This window comes from Monopterus albus, unplaced genomic scaffold (assembly GCF_001952655.1).
Source record: "Monopterus albus unplaced genomic scaffold, M_albus_1.0 scaffold120.1, whole genome shotgun sequence".
NCBI classification, from domain to species: domain Eukaryota; kingdom Metazoa; phylum Chordata; class Actinopteri; order Synbranchiformes; family Synbranchidae; genus Monopterus; species Monopterus albus.
This window is the reverse complement of record NW_018128000.1, coordinates 363217-385253: the sequence shown is the minus strand read 5'-3', so window position 1 is coordinate 385253 and position 22037 is coordinate 363217. Positions and strand designations below refer to the sequence as shown.

General features: G+C 40.3%; 1 protein-coding gene across 5 annotated transcripts in view; it reads right to left on the bottom strand.

The window, feature by feature from the left end:
- rabgap1l (RAB GTPase activating protein 1-like) overlaps nucleotides 1-22037 on the bottom strand; it is a 97403-nt gene that overhangs the window by 11977 nt on the left and 63389 nt on the right. For 3 of the 5 annotated variants that reach the window (XM_020612004.1, XM_020612002.1, XM_020612003.1), the window contains exons 15-19: nucleotides 17049-17123; nucleotides 15293-15418; nucleotides 13366-13509; nucleotides 10776-10817; nucleotides 5179-5307 (exon numbers count right to left, since the gene is read on the bottom strand). In XM_020612004.1, the coding sequence (XP_020467660.1) occupies nucleotides 5179-5307; nucleotides 10776-10817; nucleotides 13366-13509; nucleotides 15293-15418; nucleotides 17049-17123 (516 nt within the window). Of the gene's footprint in view, nucleotides 1-602; nucleotides 977-5178; nucleotides 5308-6876; nucleotides 8875-10775; nucleotides 10818-13365; nucleotides 13510-15292; nucleotides 15419-17048; nucleotides 17124-22037 lie in introns of those variants that run through there. The other 2 variants (XM_020612005.1, XM_020612006.1) reach the window with 2 other exon arrangements.

Sequence of the window (22037 nt, the reverse complement as noted above, 5' to 3'; positions counted from 1 at the left end):
TCGGAGAAGGCTGATCTACCATATGCTCACACAAAGCGGCAGCCCCAAGGTTTGGATACTGAAATAAAGACAAAGCAAACTGGACATCTCAGAAAAAACTAGGCCATGAAACTCATTTACCCATGTGAGTGAAACACATACCCACCACATTCACACGTACAACCTCCACAGATTCCAAATTTATATCAGTAACTGAAACAAACTGAAAGCCACAATATAATGGTCTGTCTTAACTGACTGACAAAGCCCTCTAACATCAGACACACTTTTAGTAGGAACACACACCCACAAATACTTTCTGTACTGTATATGTACATGTACTGTACTGTACCATATACTGCATGGAAAGAAACATACACATTTCCCACCTACGTTTATGAACAAATTCACTGGGATTTCTAGAAAAAAAGACAAAACATTACAAAAACAACTGACAACAACATCAAATAAAAAAATAAAGCAGGTTCATTCTTCTTTAAGGTTTTCTTATCTGAAAACCGCTAAAGATAAGAGTGAGTAGAAATATTTGGGAAGGTCTCCCATCAGAAAAACAAAGATGGTGAAAGAAATAAATAAGTCATATGATGGAAGAACAGACCTACCACTGGTCTGAGGGCTCTGAGAGGTCTGGAGTGGGCGACCAAGCGAGCTAGGGTGTCCTCCTCACCCGGTCGGTCTACTACATGAGCGTCGTACGCCACCATGATGGACACCTCCTGCATCATCTTGACTCCTGCTTGCTCTCAGCAGCAAGGAGGAGAGGAGGATGAAAAAGGAGGAGGAAGAGTGGTGGAGAAGGAGAAGAGAGCAGTACGGCTGACAGGGTCCGTTTCTTTCTGAGTGGAAGAGGCACCCTTCTGCTTTCAAGAGCCTCTCAGGAGCTGAGCTCCACCCACTGAGACAAGGAGGAGGAGGAGTGGGGGGAGCGAGAGGGCAGTACAACACACCTGTTTGTCTCTCTCCTTCTCCTCTGTAATGCTAGAATTGTGCGATGCAGGAGGATGAGTTTGCTTTTTCAACCTTTCCAGAGTGAGTACTAGCCTCGTCTCTCTCTTATCATCGCTCATGTGCGCCTCTCTTGCTTGCCCTCCCTCCCTCTTTAAACTCTCTATGGGTTGCAGTCTAGTGGTTTTGGTTTTTCCGTTTCCTGCAACTGGTAAAAATAAAGGCCTGTTTACACATCTATACCATGTGTGTGAGGGTGTTTGGTGTTAAGAAAGATAGGAAGGAAGCTGTCAGTACAACCACAGTGACTTGCCACTCATACAATTGCACATCATTCCAACGGTAAAACCCAGGAAGTGAAGTGAAAGCTTCAAGGCTGTCTTTGATGATGCCTGAATACTCTGGTGTTCTCCCAAAAGACCCCCCCACACCCCAAAAAAAGCTACCTGACAACCTCTCTGTCTCACTCTCTCCCAGTCTTATCTGGCTCCATGATGGAGGTCCTTTTGGAGAACTGTCTCTTTGAGAAAAGAATCACAAGGTAGATTTGTCTCTAAATGTGCCTCACTGTGGCAGGGGAAAACAAATCTTATCTTTAGCCCTATATCCTCTACTCCAAAACAGATTCACTAAGCCCTGTTGTATCTAATTTCATGCATTCTGCAGCACCAGTTATACATTCATTGCAGTTCTCTTGTCCTTTCCTGTATGCAGATAAGTTTTTAGGGTGAATTGTGCAATAACAGGAGGTGATACAGTAAGTGAGCTACATTTATTATTTTTGTATATAAAAATAATTATATGGAAATAAAAGGAGTGACAGAAAACTGATTCTTGGACAATAAACTGAGCAGGAATAGAACAAAATAACTGAGCCTGACATCTGACTTCAAAGTGTATTTGTGTTTATTAAACTTCACTTTCTCAGTGTTGTGAAATCACAATTTGGCTTTACAGGACTGTAAGCTATAAAGAATCAATTATATAACATAAACATGAGCAAACACCTCTCTCTGGATTTGTACATGGTTCCCCCTGTTTGATTCATTTTTCCATATACTGCTCTCATCAGTGAACTGATCTCTCAGGTGCTTTTGAAAGTGTCTTGGCAGCCTCTGGATGTTCATCCATGTAAGTTTCCATCTATAAATTATTCAGTCTCTCTAGACCCATCCTTCTCTCTTCTTAGTTTACCCTCACTCTCCTATAGTTTGTTTTTCTTGGAGGGATTTAGTAACAACTGGATTAATCAGTTAAACTTTCAGCAGCAAATAAACATATGACATTTTTTAACATTACAAACTGGTGGATGTTTAAGAAAGCTGAGAAATTCAAATTCTTCCCAAAATCCCCAGAAAAGCTAAGCTGCCCAACTACCCGTTGTGTTCATTAAACCAATGTGCCAGTAGATTCTTTCACTGCTTTAAGCAGCTTACAACGTTCCGCTGATCCGATTTAGATGCCAACTGAAAACAATAAGTTAAAGGGGCCATGTCATGGTTTTCCTTTTTTTTTTTTTTAACTTATCTACAATGTTAGGGCGGTGAATTCTCATCTTAGACGTGACCTACAGCTAAAAAAAAATTAGGTGTACGTATGCTCTAGTATTTCTATGCAGAAGCAACTTTCTTAAACTGTCAAGTCTGCAAAGTCTCGCTCGTGAGGCATTTTTCTAACAATATAAACTATTACGTGATAGTTTAAGGATTTCCTTGAATGGGCATGAAATCCAGGCTGTTGCCTGACATCCACCGGTGCCCCCACCACATTGGCAAAATGTTACATTGCCTTGTTTGTTGTGTGTATTTTCAATAAAGCTTATGTTTTTTAAAAACACCAATGCCATTGTAAAAGTGGAATTTTTCAGCTGTGCCTGCTTTTGTGGATATATTTTACCTCCTGAGCTTGCTTTTAGTTAGTCACCTTTACTAGCCAAGTTTAACAGGGAGCCTGAAAACTGTTAAACCTGCTGACTAAGGAACTTCAAGTTAAGTACAGCGATCAATAAGCTGACCAGAATTTTGATAATTAATTAATTTGTCATAAATTTGAAGTCCCTAAAGGACAATTCACACTTTATGCATACCCTTGTGTAGCTGAGGACATGGATGAGGGACACACACGAGTTCCTATTCAAACTTCAACCTTCTGTGTCCTGAATTTTGGATTTACCATGGACAAAGTAAACAACTTGAAGGCATTACTATTTTCTGACATTTTATGTTAAGGATGAACAGGATGTGGTATGATATGGTGTGATGCACGAAGAAGGTATGGTGTGAGATGATGTGGTAGGCATTTTTTGTTTGTGACACGATTTGATATCAGTAGATGTATTATGGCTGAATATGCGTTTTAAAGTGCCACTGTGCAGTGTGGTGTGTCACATGCTGATGTGACATGGTGTTATCTATGGCTGAGCTGGTTTCGCTTGGCTGGATGGTCAGTGGTAAAAATGGAGGCAAGTGAGGAGTAAAAGGAAAGCAATGCTCCTTTTCCTCTTAGTTGTTTTCACTAGTCTCAACCTCCCTGCTCCAAATACTTGTATCCACAGGGAATAGTCTGTTTTAAAGTGACTGGTTTAAAAATATGAGGGCAGAAAAAAGATATCTCTGAAGAGAAGAAGTCAAAGAAACAGCTTTATTTTTCTCAGTATAATGTTTAAGGTAGTGTTTTGGTCGGTCACATCCTACAAAAAGCAGTGCAACATTTTCTGACACACACAAAGACACAGCTCAGCTCCCTCCAGAAGAAGCTCCACTAAAGCTATTATGGTGGTTAAAGCTGACAAATTTGTGTATTTAAGACTGCAGAAGGGTGTGTGCACTGTTGTACAAGATAAAGCTTGACATGACATGTCACAACGCTGCAGGATTGTGAAAGAGTACCAAAATGATATCAAACCACCAAAGATTAAACAGTGAGTGCAGGATATCCTGTGTGGAGTTATAGTGTCGCGCCAACATGTCCTCAACCACGACGCTACATCACACCCTGCTCACTTGGATACGAAAGTCATAAAATGCCTGAAATGTAAAATGTGAACTGTATGTAGATACAGAGAGACATAAACAGAGAGCAAGCAGGGGAGAGAGGAAGAGAAGGGTGGAGGGTGATTATCTCTTCTATCTTTTCTCTGTCAGCTCTTTCCTTCCTCTGTCACAACACACACACACACACACACACACACAAAAGGCCATACACTGTGTACTGCTTTTCGGCTCTGGTGATCTCAGCAAATTCCCTAAATACCAGCCACCTCATTAAATGAATAAGAGGATAATAATGTGTGTGTGTGCTTGACAGTGAATTTTAGTGGGCACAGAGGTTCAAGAAAACTATGACTATGGTTCGTAGAAGTCATTTTTTTATACGCTATCTTCAGATTTCAGTCCAGACCAACGAAGAACCATGCACAGAGCATAGACACAGCTACACACAAAAAAAGGTACATATCAAAGGGTAACAACAGACAACATAAATACACTATATGTTAAAGAGTGCAACAATTATCTGAGACATTTCCCTCCCCTCTTTGTCAGGCCTCCCCAACATAGCAGAGATCCAACCTACATTATATTCGGCTGATAAAAGCTTTTCCATTTGGTGCTTCAAAGCAAACTCTTGCCTGCTGCACAGAAAGTGATGTCGTTTGCATTTCAGGCTTGTTTGGAATAAAGTGAATAAGCAAGCACTGATATAATCTCCACACATGAGGAAACAAAGAAACAATTTAAACAAAAACACAAGTACAACTTTTAGCAATGGAAAGTCCCCGAAAAGCAAAGGAAGAAGATGCCACAGTCTCACCTATACTTTGACTCTCAGTTAAAAAGTGCAGTATGGATAACACACAAGTAATCCCACATCTGGGCATGGTGTATACACAAACAGAAAAATTATAAAAATCATAAAGGATACCAATAAACGACTAAAGCATTAGCCATTACATCTGAGGTACAGTGACCTCTGACCCCTCTGGTTAAATGTGTCTCAGTGGGAAATGACAAGAAAGGAATTCCTTATTATGCTGCACAGACTCATACAATAATCCCATAGTCACCTGTGCATTTGTGCACATATATTCAGCAGTGTGGGGTTTATACAAGGCAAAAGAGAGGACATTCTGCAAAGGGAGGACACTTTGGCCTTTTTCATTAGATCCTGGTTTTAAAGTCAGGAACATTAGGCTTAAGGCTAGCAAATACATGGGTTTTGTTAAGAGCTTCTCACCTTGATGTTGCAGGCCTGCTCCATGAGCCTTCGGGCATTCTCCGCAGCTCTGTAGCGTTTGGGGAGCTGGACTCTGAAGAACTTCAGAGCTCCTTCAAAGTCTGCCTGCAAGAGGTCTTCTTTAGATGTCTGCAGCGAGGCATGAGGAGGTGGGAGGAGAGGGGAGACAGACAAACAAGGGACACATTAAGAGTCGGACATTAAGAGCACAGGGTACCCTCCAATAGACTGGTATTACCAATTGCTATCATTATAATTCTGTAATCACAGTTATATCACATTTAACTGCTCGAGGGCAGAACAATGGCAAATGAAACAGTGTAGCTGTGTGAAAGATGAACACGTTTATTGGAGACTCATCACTTTAGACCAAACCTAACCTGTTTCCTGCATAACTGAATTAAACAATAGTAATAATTAATATCTTATTTAGGTAACATTCTACTTTACTCATTAGTTAACAATAGTGGTTTTACTGTATAAGGACAGCTGTACTATTATATACACCTCTATTATCCATAACTGGAGGCTGAAAATTGAGAAAGCTCCCCACATTTCTATCTTCCTATTCAATCATATCCCATCTTTCTGCTCTAATTGTGCTCACCAAGGAAATGATTTCCATTATGCCTCTTAGCTCTAATTTCAAATACGCCTCATCCTTTGAAGGTGCATTATTTATCTCTCACTTGAAAGACTTGATTTATTCTAATTTTAACTCATAGTAAGTCACTATGAATAAGAGTACAGTTAAATACATAAAGCATAAAATCAAACCAAAACTACTAACAAACGCATTTACCATCCTGCAGTGACATGGCAGCCTACAGGTTAAAGAACAAGCCTTTGACAAGAATGCCAGTTGACTAAACGAAAGTGCTACCATCTTCTAACAATAAGTAATGAAGCTGCATTTGAACAACACACAAAACCTCTAACTACTGCCGTTCAGCTGCACAGTAGCTGATAGCAAGACACTGTACTGGGCAACTCTGAGCGCACATCGGTCAACTGCGTGAATGTTGAGAAGGGTGATCACGGAGTTGTTCAAGAAGTGCTCAAAAATACACCAATGCCACCATCTTGTGGTGTACAAACACAAGGACACTAGAAACTATCCAGAGATATTATCAGAATATGCGATCAAATATTAGGGTCTGTTACTCACAGGGCAGGTCTTTACTAGACCATGTTTGGGCTCATTTTTAATTCTAAACACTTTGGAAACAACTATCATCACATTTTAAGCAACATGGCCGGAGGAGCAAAGGGGTTATGTATCCTGTTTTGAATAGACATTTGAATTCTGAGAGTTTCTTCCTCCAGAGTTTTTCATAGGAATTTAATTAATCAAGATTACAAGGCTTATATCACAAATCTAGCAGGCAAGCCATTTCTTCTAAATAAATTTTAGGCAATTCCAGGCATGAGCAGAATTTGCATATTTCAACTTTAGAGGACTTCAAGTGTTGAGGATCAAAGCATCATCACAACAGACACCGTAAGTATTTCAGTGGCCAGTCTCAGAGGTGAAAAGACAGAGGTTGCTTTTATGAGACTGCCTGCTTCTTCTCCATCCTCTGTCCTCAGCTGCAGCAGCAGGAGCTCTTTCCTTTATCTACACACGTCACCACCATCCACACATGCACATTTTCTTTCACCCAGCATTTGTTTCCTAGTTCCCACTCCCTCTCTCACCGCCAGCAGTCTGGGGACAAAGAGCCGGTGTCCCATCCCAAGGACACCCATCACCTTGCAGAATGAGTCTGCTGAGGCCTGACTGCTGCAGGGCCTCTCTTCAGCCTTTCCTTCTTCATCCTCCACCACCCTTCGCACTGCTGGAAGGGGTAGATGAGGTGCCAGGGCTGGCATAGGGGGAGGAGAAGGCAGAGGGGAGGGTGGAGGAGAAGGAGGCGGGGTGGGACAGGGCAAGGGAGAGGGGCGATCCCGCTCCGGGGCCAGGGTTGCAGATGACTCCAGCGTGTCGTCCAAATGTTCCAGTGGGTTTCTTAGCTGGAGAGTTGGAGGAGCGGTTAACTGGGAGTAGACAATTTGGTAATCTGAGGTTGAATTAGGTGAGGCAAGATTTCTTTTGAGGTCAATGTCTAGCCAAACTGGCTGAGTCCTGGTGAACGAGGTGGCAGGTGTTCTGAGAAGAGAGGCTGATATTGCCACATAAAGCAGTGTTACAACAGACTGTTCAGACCACCAGGAAAGAAGCAGAGAGCTTCTTATAGGAACACACAGCACCTCAGCAGGCAGAGCCCAGGTGCCCCAGGCATGCAACGTTCATCTGGGCGAAACAGAATTTGGACAAGACGTTGGTGGAGGCCACTGAGCTTGCACCACTGTCAGAGCGCAGAAATGTTCACAGGGTGCAACAAAATAACAGTCAGGAAATACTGTACTGACACTGCTTTTGGCATAATGCCGAGTCTTCCAGCTATCTGCCAGACTCGCTTTGAAATCCAGTCACACTACCCAGTGTCATCTTCCACCTGCCAAACTACCCCAACCGATTCCAGTCCAATACGTGGTTGCCTAGCAACAGAAATACTCGACACATGGGCTGCTCCAGCAAACAGCAGTGATAGATAAGTACTCCACCTTTTTTATTTTTCCTTCTCGTTAGACTTCAAACGTAGAAAGAAAATCCCCCCTCAGTCTGCACAACTGCGTGGCCTTAATGCACAAGGCTGCACCTGGTGTGAAGCTGACAGGATTCTATCTTTCTTTGAAATGTAAAATGGAGCAAAATAACCACATGAATCCTTTTATCTGACAAGCCCCAGTCTGAAACTGAGTAGACGGTGGTGACGATATGGCAGAACCAGAGGAGATGTTGGCACAGAATCATGGCAGTTTTCTGCCTTCAGGGAACAAAGCATGTTTGCGATGGTTTATGGTTGAGTGTATGCTGAACTTGATGAGTCAGATTTAAGGCGGCTATCCAAGAGTGGAAAGAGGTAGTAAAACATAAAACACTGCGTTTCCACTGTTCCTCTACACTGATATAACAATTTTATTTGAACTCTGTCCAGTTCCGTGCCACACAGAACAGTGAAAGCACAGTCCAGTCAGCAGCTTCAGCATGGACTCCAGCCTCTGTCCCTCCCTCAGACTTCCATCAGTAGCATCCAGGTATCCGGCCTCTACTGCTTGGTTGATCCTTTAGATGGTAAGCTAGCTCCTTGAGCTGGAAATCACTTCTGCTTCTCAGCGACACAGGTTAAACGGTTGTGTTTGCATGAGTGTGTTTTGTGCTATCAGGAGGGATGGCCCTGGCTGTGGGGAGGCAAAGAAACCACACAGCTTTTCCCGTCCAAAGCTTTTCTCTTTTTCACCCTCTCTGCTTTCCTCTCTTTCTCTACCCCTCTGTCTGCCTTTGCGATGATAACAGATAACTGCTAACAGTGAGCAGGGGCGGCTCCATTGCAGAGGTCTGGGTGGTGGACAGAGGTAGCATGTTGGAGAAATATATAGCCAGCCAATAGAGAAGAGGATAAGAAGGCGGGGGTAAAGGAAAAAGAGGTAAAGAAGAGAAATAACGAGGAACTGAGGGAGAAAATAAGCTCCAAGTAGGCATCCATGAGAGGAAAAGATGAAGAAGAAAAAAAAATAAGAAAACAAAAACTCAGAGCTTTTCTCCTTCAGGTCCAGATTGCTAATGCTCTAGCTTACGCTCCTGTTCTGATGTGGATGGCGACTGCTAGGCAGGAGAGGGAGGGAGGGGAACACAGTTAGAGGGAGGGGTGATAAGAGCAGACGGGATGGAGGAGGGAGCCTCGGGGGAGAATGCCGTCATACCTGGCCAATGGGAGGCAGGCAGTGAAAGCCCCTTCCACCCTCCTCCCATCCTCATTTGTTATCCATTCTGGACCATAGCATCCACCACATCTTTCTCTCACTGACACACAGAATACATTATTGCTAAAATATAGAGCAGGTGGGCTTTTTAAAACCAAACCATGTGTGGTTCATTTAGAAAGAAACTGCTGCATTACTGTGTGAAAGCAAAATCATGAACTATTATTATTAATGTAGTCCTGTGTTAGGCTGTATTAGTGTGGTTAAGCCTAACCCAAAGCAGCTGAACAGCTCAGAAATATTAAACATAAACTAATGACTGACTGGATATATTGATGACTATGAGCCTCTGGGGGACCAAGAAAAACACATCAGTTAAAAATTTCCTAAAATGCATTTTCCATGTCATTAACAGTCATCAACACATTTACTTGTTGTGCATTAAAAAGTATTGATGCTGTTTCACAAAAGTGACAATTTTACATAAAAAAACTAAAGAAAAATGAAATGACTGTAAATAAAAATGCTGAGACATTGTGCGTTATTGATTAACGATCTGCTTCAGTATTGAGACACTGACGACATAATGGGGATAAACAAGCCTGTTCTTCATCAGCGAGCGCTCTCTTGGTTTTGGCAAGGCTTCTGCAAAGACTGTCCCATCAAATTAATGTCCACAGTGAACAACTAGACATCGATATGCAATATGACATGATCATTACCAAAACTCATTGATCCATCCCACCACAAAGAGATCTGATTACATGTTAGCAACTCTATACCATTCTACTGTGATAGAAACAGCAGCAGTTTGACAATATTTTAAAAAGTCAAGCAGTTTTTTTTTCTTTAACTACACTTAAAAAACAGGCCGACTGCATTTTAAGTTTGTTTGTTATAACATGTCTAATTTTGTCTTTTGTTTTTAAAGCTACACACATTAATTTCTTGTTTTAAGTAAAATGATATTTACTCTATTTATCCCTTGTTTTCCTATTGTGTTTATCTAATGATCATTTGTGTGCTTGTGCTATATGCCTTTATCAAACCGCATGCACAATTACATTTTGCGGGTTTGTGTGAAATGATACACTGTTTTATCAGCCTCTGAGGGAAGCTACAGTATATGGAAACCCTGCAGAAAAATGAAGGTACAGTAAATACACAGATAACCGGGATACTAATCAAAACATATCCTATAACTGTAAGAGCACATAAAATAAATCCACTATAACATAAACACACACACAGATTATTCTGATCAGAATGTGGCCACTGTGATACAAACTAGCAGCTGATGTGACACATATGCATTACATTCAACATGATATTTGACATAATGAGTCTTTATCCATTTGTCTAATACTGCATTAAAAGACAGATCAACCTCCTCATGTCCAGATGCAGTTTCAAATTGGAGCACTAGGGGACAGAAACAGCCAATCAACCGACAGTAAAACCTCCAATTATCACATTAGACCTACAGTAGTTGTATGTCCTCACACTTTGGCCCTTCTCCACAATCGTGTTTCCCCAAAAGTTTGCACTTATTGATAACATTCTACCCAGATGAGTTTTTTTTTTTACATACAAAAATGTATATACAGTATTATCATGCAAACATTGTGTGTGTTTTTTTCCTCTTATACTGAAGCAAACTGATCTAAAACTGAAAGACGATTTGGGTGGGTTTAGAAGAAATGAGATTTTTGACATAAGAATTTCTTTGATAGCGGGGCTAATTTCTACAGACAGTTTTAAATAAAAGTGTGAATAAAGACATTACTAACCTTAAGCAGGGCCAGTGCTACATTGAAGATGATGTGAAGACCCTGAAAGACAGAGGATATTTCAATATGAATACACAGACAAGTAGAAACAAACTTTCCTGTCAAGTCAAGTCACACATTAAAAGGCTTTAATTGTGTTTGTGTTTATCTGCATCTGCCTTTAATGAGATTTTTAATCAACAACTGCTTATACAGCTAACCTCCTCAAAAAATATGGCTTAAATATTTGAAATCCTGTGTTTGATAAAATATCAGACGCTTGAGAGTCTAGATTTGTCTAGACTGAAATTCAAACATGTCTATTTTATTGTACATGATATTTTACTTGCTTTAACTGTTTAAGGCTTAAATGTAAAAATATACTGTAGGAACTCTTCGTGATGCCTCTGAGTCAAATGACATGTTTTACAGGACAGAGCAGGAACAGAGGTTAAGGCAAAACAAAAAATCACATTATGTTATGTTTCTATATAAATCACAGACTACCGTAACAAAAAAGGTATAGAGTGGAGCAGATTATTACATTAAGGTTTAGTTCTATTCACTAATATATGTAAGAATGCAATGGAATGTTAGAATGCAAAGCTTCGTTCTTCCTCTTTTGTTTATATCATAATTGTGTGTTTGACACAGAAAACCTCATGCTGATGCCAGCTCTGCAGGGGGAACACCTGTCTTCATGGTCTCTGTAATAACCAGTCCACATGGCAACACAGAGCTAAAAATATCTGGACAGCTCTAAAAATAACTGCACAAAGAGAAAAGACAGGGAGCTCTGCCTTCACACAACTATATTTGCCAGCCTCAAGATGGCACTACAGTGCTGAGGAAAGAAAGAATCTCAGCACGTGTGCATCCGAACAAAAGGAAAATTCATGAGGAGAAAGGGAGAGGAAAACTGATGACAAAGAATGGGAAGGATGCTAACTGGTCTAGGCAGAAGTGAAGCATTAAGACTACATGATCATTTTTAAACTTGACCTAAAAAGAAAGCTCAAGCAATCAAGACATGAGCACAAGACAAAAAGGTCCAGTAGCTACTGACTCACTATGCCTAGCTATGAAGTAGTACAAAGAAGTTGAATGATACAAAAAATCATTTGCTGGGAGGGAAAGTGTACTTGAGGGGAAAAAGTAAAAGACATTATTATAGTTAACTTTATGGGGAGACTAACTGAGACTGAGGAAGTGTGAAGAGAGTGATTAATAAAAGGAATAGAAAAAACCTGACAAAAGGAACAAGGACAGAGAACAAAGATGAACAAAAAGCAGAAAATAAAAGAATGCCATAAAATATAAATGAGGAGCAAACTAAACTGGTCAAGAGAGTGAAACATAACTGCAATCTAGAAAAAAAAATAAAGAACAAAAACAGAATAAAAGAACTAAAAATGTAAATGTCTGTTGAGAAAACTGGCAAACAGTAAACAAGGAAAAAGAAAAGATGATAGAGTAAGCAATAAGGGAGTGTGAAAAACTGATAAGAGACCAGAAGAGGAGGGACGACAGAGGAAGATGCGGGAGATGAGAATTCTGGTTTAACGAGCAGATTCTCATCATGGGGTTCATTGAGTGAGGAAAACCTGGAAACATTCAATTGTTCTGCCTGGGGCCAATAGGAGGACAGAGACAGGGAGGGAGGCAGGAAAAAAAGTGGTGGAGGAGGGCAGAAAAAGAAATACAGGTGGAGGAGGGAGGAAGCACAGAGGATATTTAACATGACTACTGTTTTATGGAAATGATCATAGTATATCCTCTACATTAATATTTTAGAATAGTGAGTCAAATTAGAAAATGCCATGGGTAAGTGACAACAGGTAAACTGGTGGGTTTTGCAGGGTCTGTGCAGAGGAGATTGTTTCTTTAGAATGAAAGGTAACCAGTGACTATCAGTTCAGAGATCCTAATAACATTCAATCAGTTACTGTATTAACCATAAACTAGAATTACTGCTTAGCAGTTGTATTCCTCTCTCAACCAGTCAAATTAGAGGAATGGCACAGTCACTGACTTTGACTTTTGACCACAAATATCTAATCAGTTCAGCCTTGAGTCCAAGTGCACATTTGTGCCAAATATGAAGGCATTCCCTTAAGGCATTCTTGAGACATTACATTCACAAGAATGTGCCGGACAAATAGCCCGAGAACTTAATGCCTCTGGCCATGGCTATCGCCAGTGTGGAGTCATAAAAACCTAATCATTGCATCTGTATTGATTAATCTGGTAGACTGAAGGGCAGAATGCAGATGGATCAATGCTGTTACTGGTGTATCTTTCCCTTGAGTGCCCTCCTTGACTTGTGGTCACTGATAGCTGGTCAGTAGAGGTAAACTTCATCCCACTGGCATCTCTTCATCCCTCACTTTCCAGCCTCTTCTTGTCTCCTTCCTCCTGCCTTAATGGTTGCCATCTTCCCTCTTAACTTCATATTGTCCTCCTCCACCACAGCTCTGCTTTGCTCACAACATCATTTATTACCTCCTTACTACTACTGCTATCTTTCCCGAGGGTCGACTCTTTCCTTGGTGGCCTCAAGACAACGGGGTCTAAATAACTCTTCCAGCACTCCTAGTAAGTCAAACTGTACCTCACAGAGTAGCAGGTCAGTGATGTGGAAAACCATGCACAGGGGGAACTTGGCAGTGAAGAGGGTGAGGAACCACTGGGAGGCGTACATGTGAGCCTCCAGGTTTAACTCCTGGAAGTGGGACCACAGGTCTGGAATTTGTTCCTGGAGAAACAGACAGAGGAAGAGGAGAATGAGCAGGAGAAAGGAGAAACTTATGAGGTAAAACAACAGCTTGTCGTTTCACTTTTACATTATTTCATCTTATTCAACTTTATTAACTCATGCTGTCTCACAGAGACTGATGATCTCTTTCAGATGAAATAAAGTTAGACATAACACAGTTTAGTAGCATGTTGGAGACATTACTCATACATTACAGATACTATATTAGAAAAGCAAACACATTCACAACATTTGCCAGTTAAAAATCTGTAATGAGGACGAGCGATTCTAACTTTGTAGTCTAGCATCTGTTTCATATAGTGAACAAAGTAGGAGCACCATAATACATCATCACTAATGTTTTTATCACAGTTTATGCATTTTAAAATTTAATGAATATAAGAAAATTCTTCAAATCATTCATTCAACTTTTTCAGTTTCATATACTTTTCTGTTTTATATAGCCGACTTCTGTTTGGGGGATGGAGAGGAAGTATGTGGGTGTATGTATGTCTTTATTACATTGTGTGTGCAAATTGTTGTGCAATGCCACTGTTGTGAGATCATTTTGGCAATGTGAATTTTAGCCGGTCCTTACAATTTCAGAAGACTTTTTGAGGGTTAAGATTTGGTTTTAGGGTTAAGTGTTAGAATTACTGTACCTTCGGGTTAGGCATTTAGTTGTGATGGTTAAGGCTGTGAGTGTCCCCACAACTATAGAAAGATGCAACTTTTTGTGTGTGTTAAATAAACATATAAATAAAGGATTCAATTAGCTAGATAGCAGCCAACACTTACCATGCCACATGACACCTGACTCGATCAGATAGTGAGCTCCCACCTATATGCTAATAATTAGCAGTCAATGCTAACATCTTTACTCTGAACGCATTACTGTAGGTCAATGCTAACAGAGTTGATTCTGATGCTGAGATGACTGCTAGCAGGACCAGGATGGATTTCAGGGCCAAATTAAACCCTACTCACTGAGTGGATTTAGGCTGTAATACCTTAGTGGGATGGGACTTTACACCAGCCTCAACACACAGAAAGAACACTACAGAAACTACAAGTCTAATATACTCAGACTTGAATTAGTTTGTCTGATATTCTATTATATTTTCTGATCAGGAACAATGAGTGAACAAGGCAACAACAAACATGACATCCATAGATGATGCAATCGCTGGTAACATTCTCAGCAAAATTAACTATAATCACACTGTCATGGAAGATGCAAATGAACGTCTGCTAGTCCTTTCTTTTTAGTCTCACTGAGCATTGGTTCATGGTACAAACCCTGCATTCAATTAGTATTTAAATAAAACAGCCCAAGGAACCATCATTTCAAAAAAGTTAAAATGTTGGAAAATCAAATCTAGAGACTAGTCTGTACAGCAAAGATAAATGGATATGTGAAATGAATTTCATGGCATTTAAACTTATGATGTAGATAAGGTGACCAATTAACATTTAAAATTTTAAGCTGTAAGTGGTGAGATTCATCATGTCAACTTCAGACAGAAGTGTCTGAAGAAACGTGATGAATGAACAAAGAAAAGAGAAAGATTAACCAGTATATTCTTTAAAGAATAAACTGAAAACTTAATACTGAATGTAGGAAAACACCTCCGGAAACTGGGGCCACAGTCACTTTGCAATTCTATTTCATCCAACTGACTGTCCGACCATCTAGGCAGGATGGTCCTCTCAATGTTAGGTCACTTTCCAGTACAGTGTATTTCAATACATTTCAAAACATGGAAAGCACTTCATCACTGACCTGCATTAGCCTCTCCAGCTGGTAGAACTTGCAGTGAAGATCCTCAAAGTTGTTTCTGTAGAGAGTTCTGAGGCCATACTCGTACATGATTTTCACCAACACACAAAAGGCCTGCTCCTCTGGCATCTGAAAACCACACAGGCAACTTTAAACAACTCACTGTCCAAAATATATACAGTGCCACAATGTTAACAAGGTACTGTGAAGCTCTGCAATACATTTGGCGAACACAGTTTTCAAGACAAGAAACAGATTCATTCATCACCTGGTTGTAAGGTGCTGATGCCCTCTCTGATACTACCAAAGCAGGGTCACATTTTATTTAGTTTTTGGTAAACCCCACCCATTTGTTCCTTGAAATAAATGGAAAACAACTGGCACACTTTTTTTCTGACTGGCTGAAAATAAACACAAGGACAGAAGAGGAAAGTGAAGGTGTAACTAAGTTTAGGGCAAAGACTTCAAGCTGTTTGCAATAATGCCTACAGAAATGTGCTTTTACTGTATGTGTGAGCACTTTACTGCATCAGTGTTTGTGTGTTGCATGGATGAATGAAGATAAGAGGTATTAGAAAAAGCCTAAAAGTGTGTGTCTGTGAGGGTATATGGGTTTATTTCTTCTCGCATACACAATTGCAGACAGTGAGCTGATATTTAATCAGAGTGACAGTGTGTGTTTGGGGCTGAATGGGCTCCTGCAGGTAAACCTAAACCCCTATTAATATTCCTGACATCTCCTCCATAACCTCTCCCTTCTCCCTCTCTCTCCCTCTCTCTCTATAATCCACCTGCCTCTTCCTGTATAACCACTCTTTCTTCTTCTGCAGCTGTCCCCTTTATTTCTTCTCTTACTCCTCGGCTTTACAGCCTACTTCTACATAATTTCCTCTTATTTTCCTCCCTCTTCACCTCTGTACATCATGTGTCTTCACCAATGTGTGTGCGTGTGTGTGAATGTGTGAGTGCGAATGAGTGAATGGGCAAATAGTGTGAAAGCGTTCTGAGAGTGCTGTAATGCATAGAAAAGCACTATACAAGTACAAGAACATTTACCATTTGCCAGACTCATCCACAGCATTTCTTACTCCACCTCCTCCTGACCACTGCCCTCCTCTCCACTCCCCCATCGTTTCTCCTCTTTTACTTCTCCTGCCTTTGTCATTTCAACTTCACTCTCTCTCTCCACTCAAGCCTCCATGTGTCTACAGCTCTGTCCCTCCTCCATCTGTCTTTTATTACCTATGTCAAATAACATTTTGGGTGTTGCAACACATGCACAACAAACTAAGTAATGTAATAAAAATGTAATAAAAAAGTGTGTGTCTGCCAGTGACCTTGAAAATAAATGTGTGGGAATGAATGAGTGCCTTGTCCATTCCTCATATTTTTTCTGCAATGACAGTGTCTCGTGCTTTCAGCTATACCTTATTTCACACTCTCTCACCCCCTCTATTCATCCAAATCATTCTGCTATAAACAGTTTTCATTTGAGCACTCAGCAACTTTCTTTTCAGCCAGTGACATTCTTTCTATCTCCCTCTCAGCCTCCATTGAAGCTGTTATATTGTCTTGCTTTAGCACACTTTGAAAATGCTAACAGACTTGGTTTATGTAGAGACAGTGAGGTGTAGATGCAGCAGCACGATGCTGACAAATTTTCTTTGTTAAAGTGTTAACCTTGAAATTCTGTTTGACTGCTGTCCTAAAACACAGTCTGCAGCAGCATTAAAGGTCGATGGGTGACAAGCTTACTCACGTGTAGCAGGAGAACAGCAGCAAGGAATGACTGACCCGGACAATAACCAATTTCCTCATCATAGACAGAGTAGGCCTGCGAAAGAGATAAAAAAGGAGGAAAAAGGGGGGAAATCTGTTTGGTCATTCTGTAAACTAGACATCAAAGATCACTAATATCAGTCAATTATGTATGTATAACCAGACAGATGTACATCAGGTGGAGTGTGGCAGAGCTAAATGAGACAGCCAATTTGACTTGAATATGTTTAATTAATATGTGTTTTATTCAGCCCTTATCGAGGAACCACTTGAAATGAATAAGCTCCTAAGGATTCGATATCTTCGTCACAGATATTTTGGCAGGATACTCACTTTCTGATGGACACAAAACAGTACATGTAAGAGCAGTGCTCCATGCTTGAGAAATGAGTGTGGATGTCCAGCGCTCCACTGCTGATCTGTTCAGCTAATTTGGGGTTTGATGTGGAGGTAATGAAGAAGTCTTGTGGAGCTGTCTGGAATGTAATCTACAAGCTGTCATGCTTGATGGAGTGTGGGATTCACACGTCCCCAATTCGGCTGGAAGATGTGTATGCCGACAGATGGATGGGGGAGGTCCTGGTGGGTGAAATCTAAATTTGTTAGCTTGAGCAGATAATAGGCTCAGAGGGGTGGATTGTTACAATCTACATACCGAGTTTCTCATAACCAATAAGCACATTTTTATTCTTGTATGTATACAAGAAAACCTTTTATAAAGTACAAACATGTTGTGTAAAAGCCATAATATATACCTTGGTTTCTAAATGCAGGCAAATGTAGGTCATTACACCTATAATACTAGAATATTCTGGTATTACTACTACAAAAGTGGAAGTATTAACTGTTTTAGTTGATTTCATCAGGAAACGCTGACAAGGTCATAGGCATATCCTGCTATAAGCTGTGTCCCCATTCAGGGGACGCATCCTTCAAATGCTGAATTCGAAGAAGAACTGCATCACAGTGCTACAACAAGACATCCCATTTCACAGGCTCATTCACATGTAGCCCAGACGTGTTTCCTTCTTTCCACAAAGGCTCCAACTAGTGGATCCTTTGTTGCCCATCCTATCCCAAGAATCTTTGTGAGCTGGTAGAGAGTAGATCAACTGTCAAGGTTGCTAAGCAACTTATGCATTGGTAGGGGCAGGAACAGCTGGTAACGTAAATAGGAAATCCTCTGCAGACCAGAATTCTCATTTCAGTTCGGTCTTCGCGGTATATGATGGCTACCTAGGCCATGCCTTCGTAGACCATGTCCTTCGATGGATGCAGCCCCTGATTTGAGAGACAGCTATAGAGCCAAAGTGTAGCCGGAACTTCAGCTTGTGTTCTAAAAGTAAAAAAAGGCTCATTTAAAATTCCACAAACATTAGTAAAAATGCAACTACAGTAACTAAAGGTGAAATTTATGAAAAATAAATGGAAACTGGCTAAGAGGGTGAATGTGGTAAAAGAAACCCAGTCATATTTCCTTCTGTTCATGAAGTACTGAATGACAGTACATGTAAAAAAAAAATTGAAGTTATGACTGCAAAACCTTTATAACCCAAATTCTGTTTCCATGGTAACATCAATGTTTTTGTAATACATTACTTGCTCAGTGAAAAGTAGAGATGGTTTATTTTAAAGGTCAAATGGCAGTGACAGCTCCAGAGGAGGGAGGCATTCAGTAAGACAACATTTACTCTAACAAACCCTGCTGGTGCTGTTTTCACAAGTATACGCAAATCTGATCAGAACTGTGGTGACCAGGAAATGAACTAGTATCCTGAATACTGTGTGCATGGAAACACTCAGTGATCACTTGGATAGACAACATTAGCTTGGGTGATGAAGCATGTTAATGTGTTATGTTTGCTTTTTCCCGGCTTTGTTTAAGTTCAGTTTCCGTGGAACTACAGAAGTATCCATTTATCTAAGAGTCACAGATTTTGAGTCCCCACAGCAGGTGGGAGAATAATGTGCTCCTTTTCCTGAAAACCCACCGTCAGTGTGTATTTGGGTAAGACAATTAACCCCCGACTGCTGCTGCAGGCCTTCTGAGTAACCGCCAGTAGATGTCTGAGGTTATACAGGTTAGCTGGAAGTGTGACCGAGTGGAACATTAAAAGAAAGATGCAGAGAAAGAGCACAATGCTCAAGTAACCTTCCCCAGAGAATAAAGGTTAGAAAACAAAAGACTCCAGGTTGAGCAGGACATGAAGATGAATATAAACTTTGTCCTGGATCTTCTGTGCCTGTAACCCACTCAGGCCTCAAGAGCCAACCAACCTTATCAGCAGCAAAATCTACATGAATTTGCATACAAATGAAGGCTGGTTCACCATTGACCTAGTTCAGTCCAGACTGGAGGCTAACCCTTCCTGACAGGTTCTCCCAGAGCGCTGACTGCCGATATTCTACTTCTGAAGCACCAGGAAGAAAAAGTTCTACTTCACCTTTATAAAACTATGTTTGATTTTATTGAACAGACAAAACACTTCTATGATTTAGATTTGTACTGAATGTTGACCTTCTGTACACACTGTTCATCTGATTTTGCTTCATTACTATACATAATTGTTCCACTGCATCTGTGCCCAAATCACTCTCTGTTTAGGTACATAGTGTATTATATTTTAGTTGAGTTTGAATTCTCAATGTTAGATTTTTGCACTACATAGTGCTCTCAAAAATGTCCACAATGGAATGAAATGAGCAATGTCCATGGCATGTATAATACCTTATGCTAGCAATCTCACAGTTGCATTGAAATTTACAGCCCTGTGACACGACACCTGTCAGTGATGATACAAATGACAATGATTTCCAAGTGTCCTAAATCTCAAACAGTGATGTAGGAATTACTGTAATTCACATCTAGCATAGGAAGGAAAGTCACTTTCGGCTTTTCCCGTTTTAGGGGTCGCCGAATCGTCACACTGACAACTCGCATGTTGACATTTGGCACGTGTTTTATGCCGGATGCCCTTCCTAATTCACATCTAGCATAGGCACAAAAATATTAATGTTATGTTAAATGCCTTTTAAATCTTAAATGTCTCTTCCAAGCACTGTATATAGGTTGATTTGTAGTTCCATCAAGCTGGTTCAATTCCACCACTATTCCACCACTATAGTAAACCATAGTTTACTATAGTGGTGGAATCGGGCATCTATCTATGCTGGATCTATTCACAGAAATTTTGTTCATCCATAACTCCTAATCATTTGTTGATAATGGATTATCTATATATTATAAGAATTGTTTTACAATATGTTGTCAATCAAAGCTCTTTCTCTGTTACTAAATAAACTTTACAGGTGTGAGAACTGTTTATTGTGTAGATGTTACTAGTAATGCTGAGTGAGTTGTTTTGCTGTTGAAGAGTAGTAAGGAATCTATTCTGAAGATGAAATTTTTGAGAAATGCCAAGCATTTTTGTATATGTACATCACTCTCATCCTTGGTAAACTGTTATCATGAGTAAACCTTTTGACCAGGGGTTTTCAACCTGTGGTCTGTGGCCCCCTGGTGGTCCATGAAGGCATTGCAGGTGGTCCAAGCCCATGCATTCAAGAATGAAATTTACCTATGGGAATGACAATGTATTTTATTGTATTTTTTTTAAACATATTCCCATGTATTAATTACAATTTGTGAATAATGAAATTCATGCAAATATATGAGTCAGAACAGCTAAGGTGACTTTCAAGATTAAAATTGTGCTCATTCAGTCTTTCCACTGCACAACAGTGGTCCTCAGCTACAGTATGGTCCCTGGCTCAGCTGAAAACTTCAGCTCTTGACTATGTGGTCACTTCTAAAAAATTTCAACTGATGATTTTACGCTACTTTTTTCTGCTGCTGGATATTTGTAGGACAATACAAAGTCATCTGTGTATAAAAAAAACATCAGTCAGGCTAAGAGGAGGACAGTGACAGAGATTAAAACTGGCTTTAATACATTACAGTACTGCTGACCTTGGCTTTTGTCTGAATGAAATGTACTGTGTCGTCACAGATAATTACCTCAGGATGCAAGTCCAGTAGAGCCTTCTCCTTAAAGGACTGATTTTCCTCATTCACTTTAATGAATAGTACTAGGTTCATGGCTGATCCACAGAAGTCAACATGACATTCTGTTCAATACTGTACAGAATATGTATGCTTGTATATACGGTCTTATATTTTTAATATACAACCACCGTGGTTGCATTTGATATTACCATATGGTTGAGTGTTTTTACATTATAATGAGACAGTAAAGGGCTTGTCACACTTTTACTAACCAAAGGAGCACTGTTCTTTAGTGAGTTCAGGATTAATAGGATAGATTGATGGACGGGGGCCTCTACCTCACTAAATTTAACATATATTGATGTACAGTTCATTTTAAGCTTGATGCTGACCGTTGTGCCCTTAGCCTAATGAAAAAATGGCTACATTTGGACATTTTTTGATGCCGTTTACAGTCTTACTCAGGCTACAACTCATAAGCTCTCCTATTTGTACACAGGACATCAAGTCAGAATTAGTTTGACAGCATGAGTAGGACTAATCATTGAACTACTGAGAATTGTTAAAATGAGGACTTTTGCCTTTGACATTTGAAACTATTTTATCTTGAAAATCTACAATACAACACAAACCAAACAGTTCATCTCTTGCCTCAGATTTGATATTCAGAAACCATTTTGTGTGGGTAATTTGAGAGAAATGTGCCACCTACATAACAGCCACCATGTTTCTCCAAAGGGAAGAACAGATTAATGACTGTCCACTGAGGGGGGGGTGCGTCGTATGTCACGTGTAGGAAGGGTTCATGTTGTTGTCTCACTAAAGGCGGGCACTGTCAATCGTATATTGTAGAGCCAGTTTGAAATGCCAAGCAAACTCCTCCTGAGCTTTGCCAGATCACAAAGCAAAAACCACCTAATGCCAGGCTTCGTGGGAAAAGGCACAAATTTCAAAGGGCTTAAC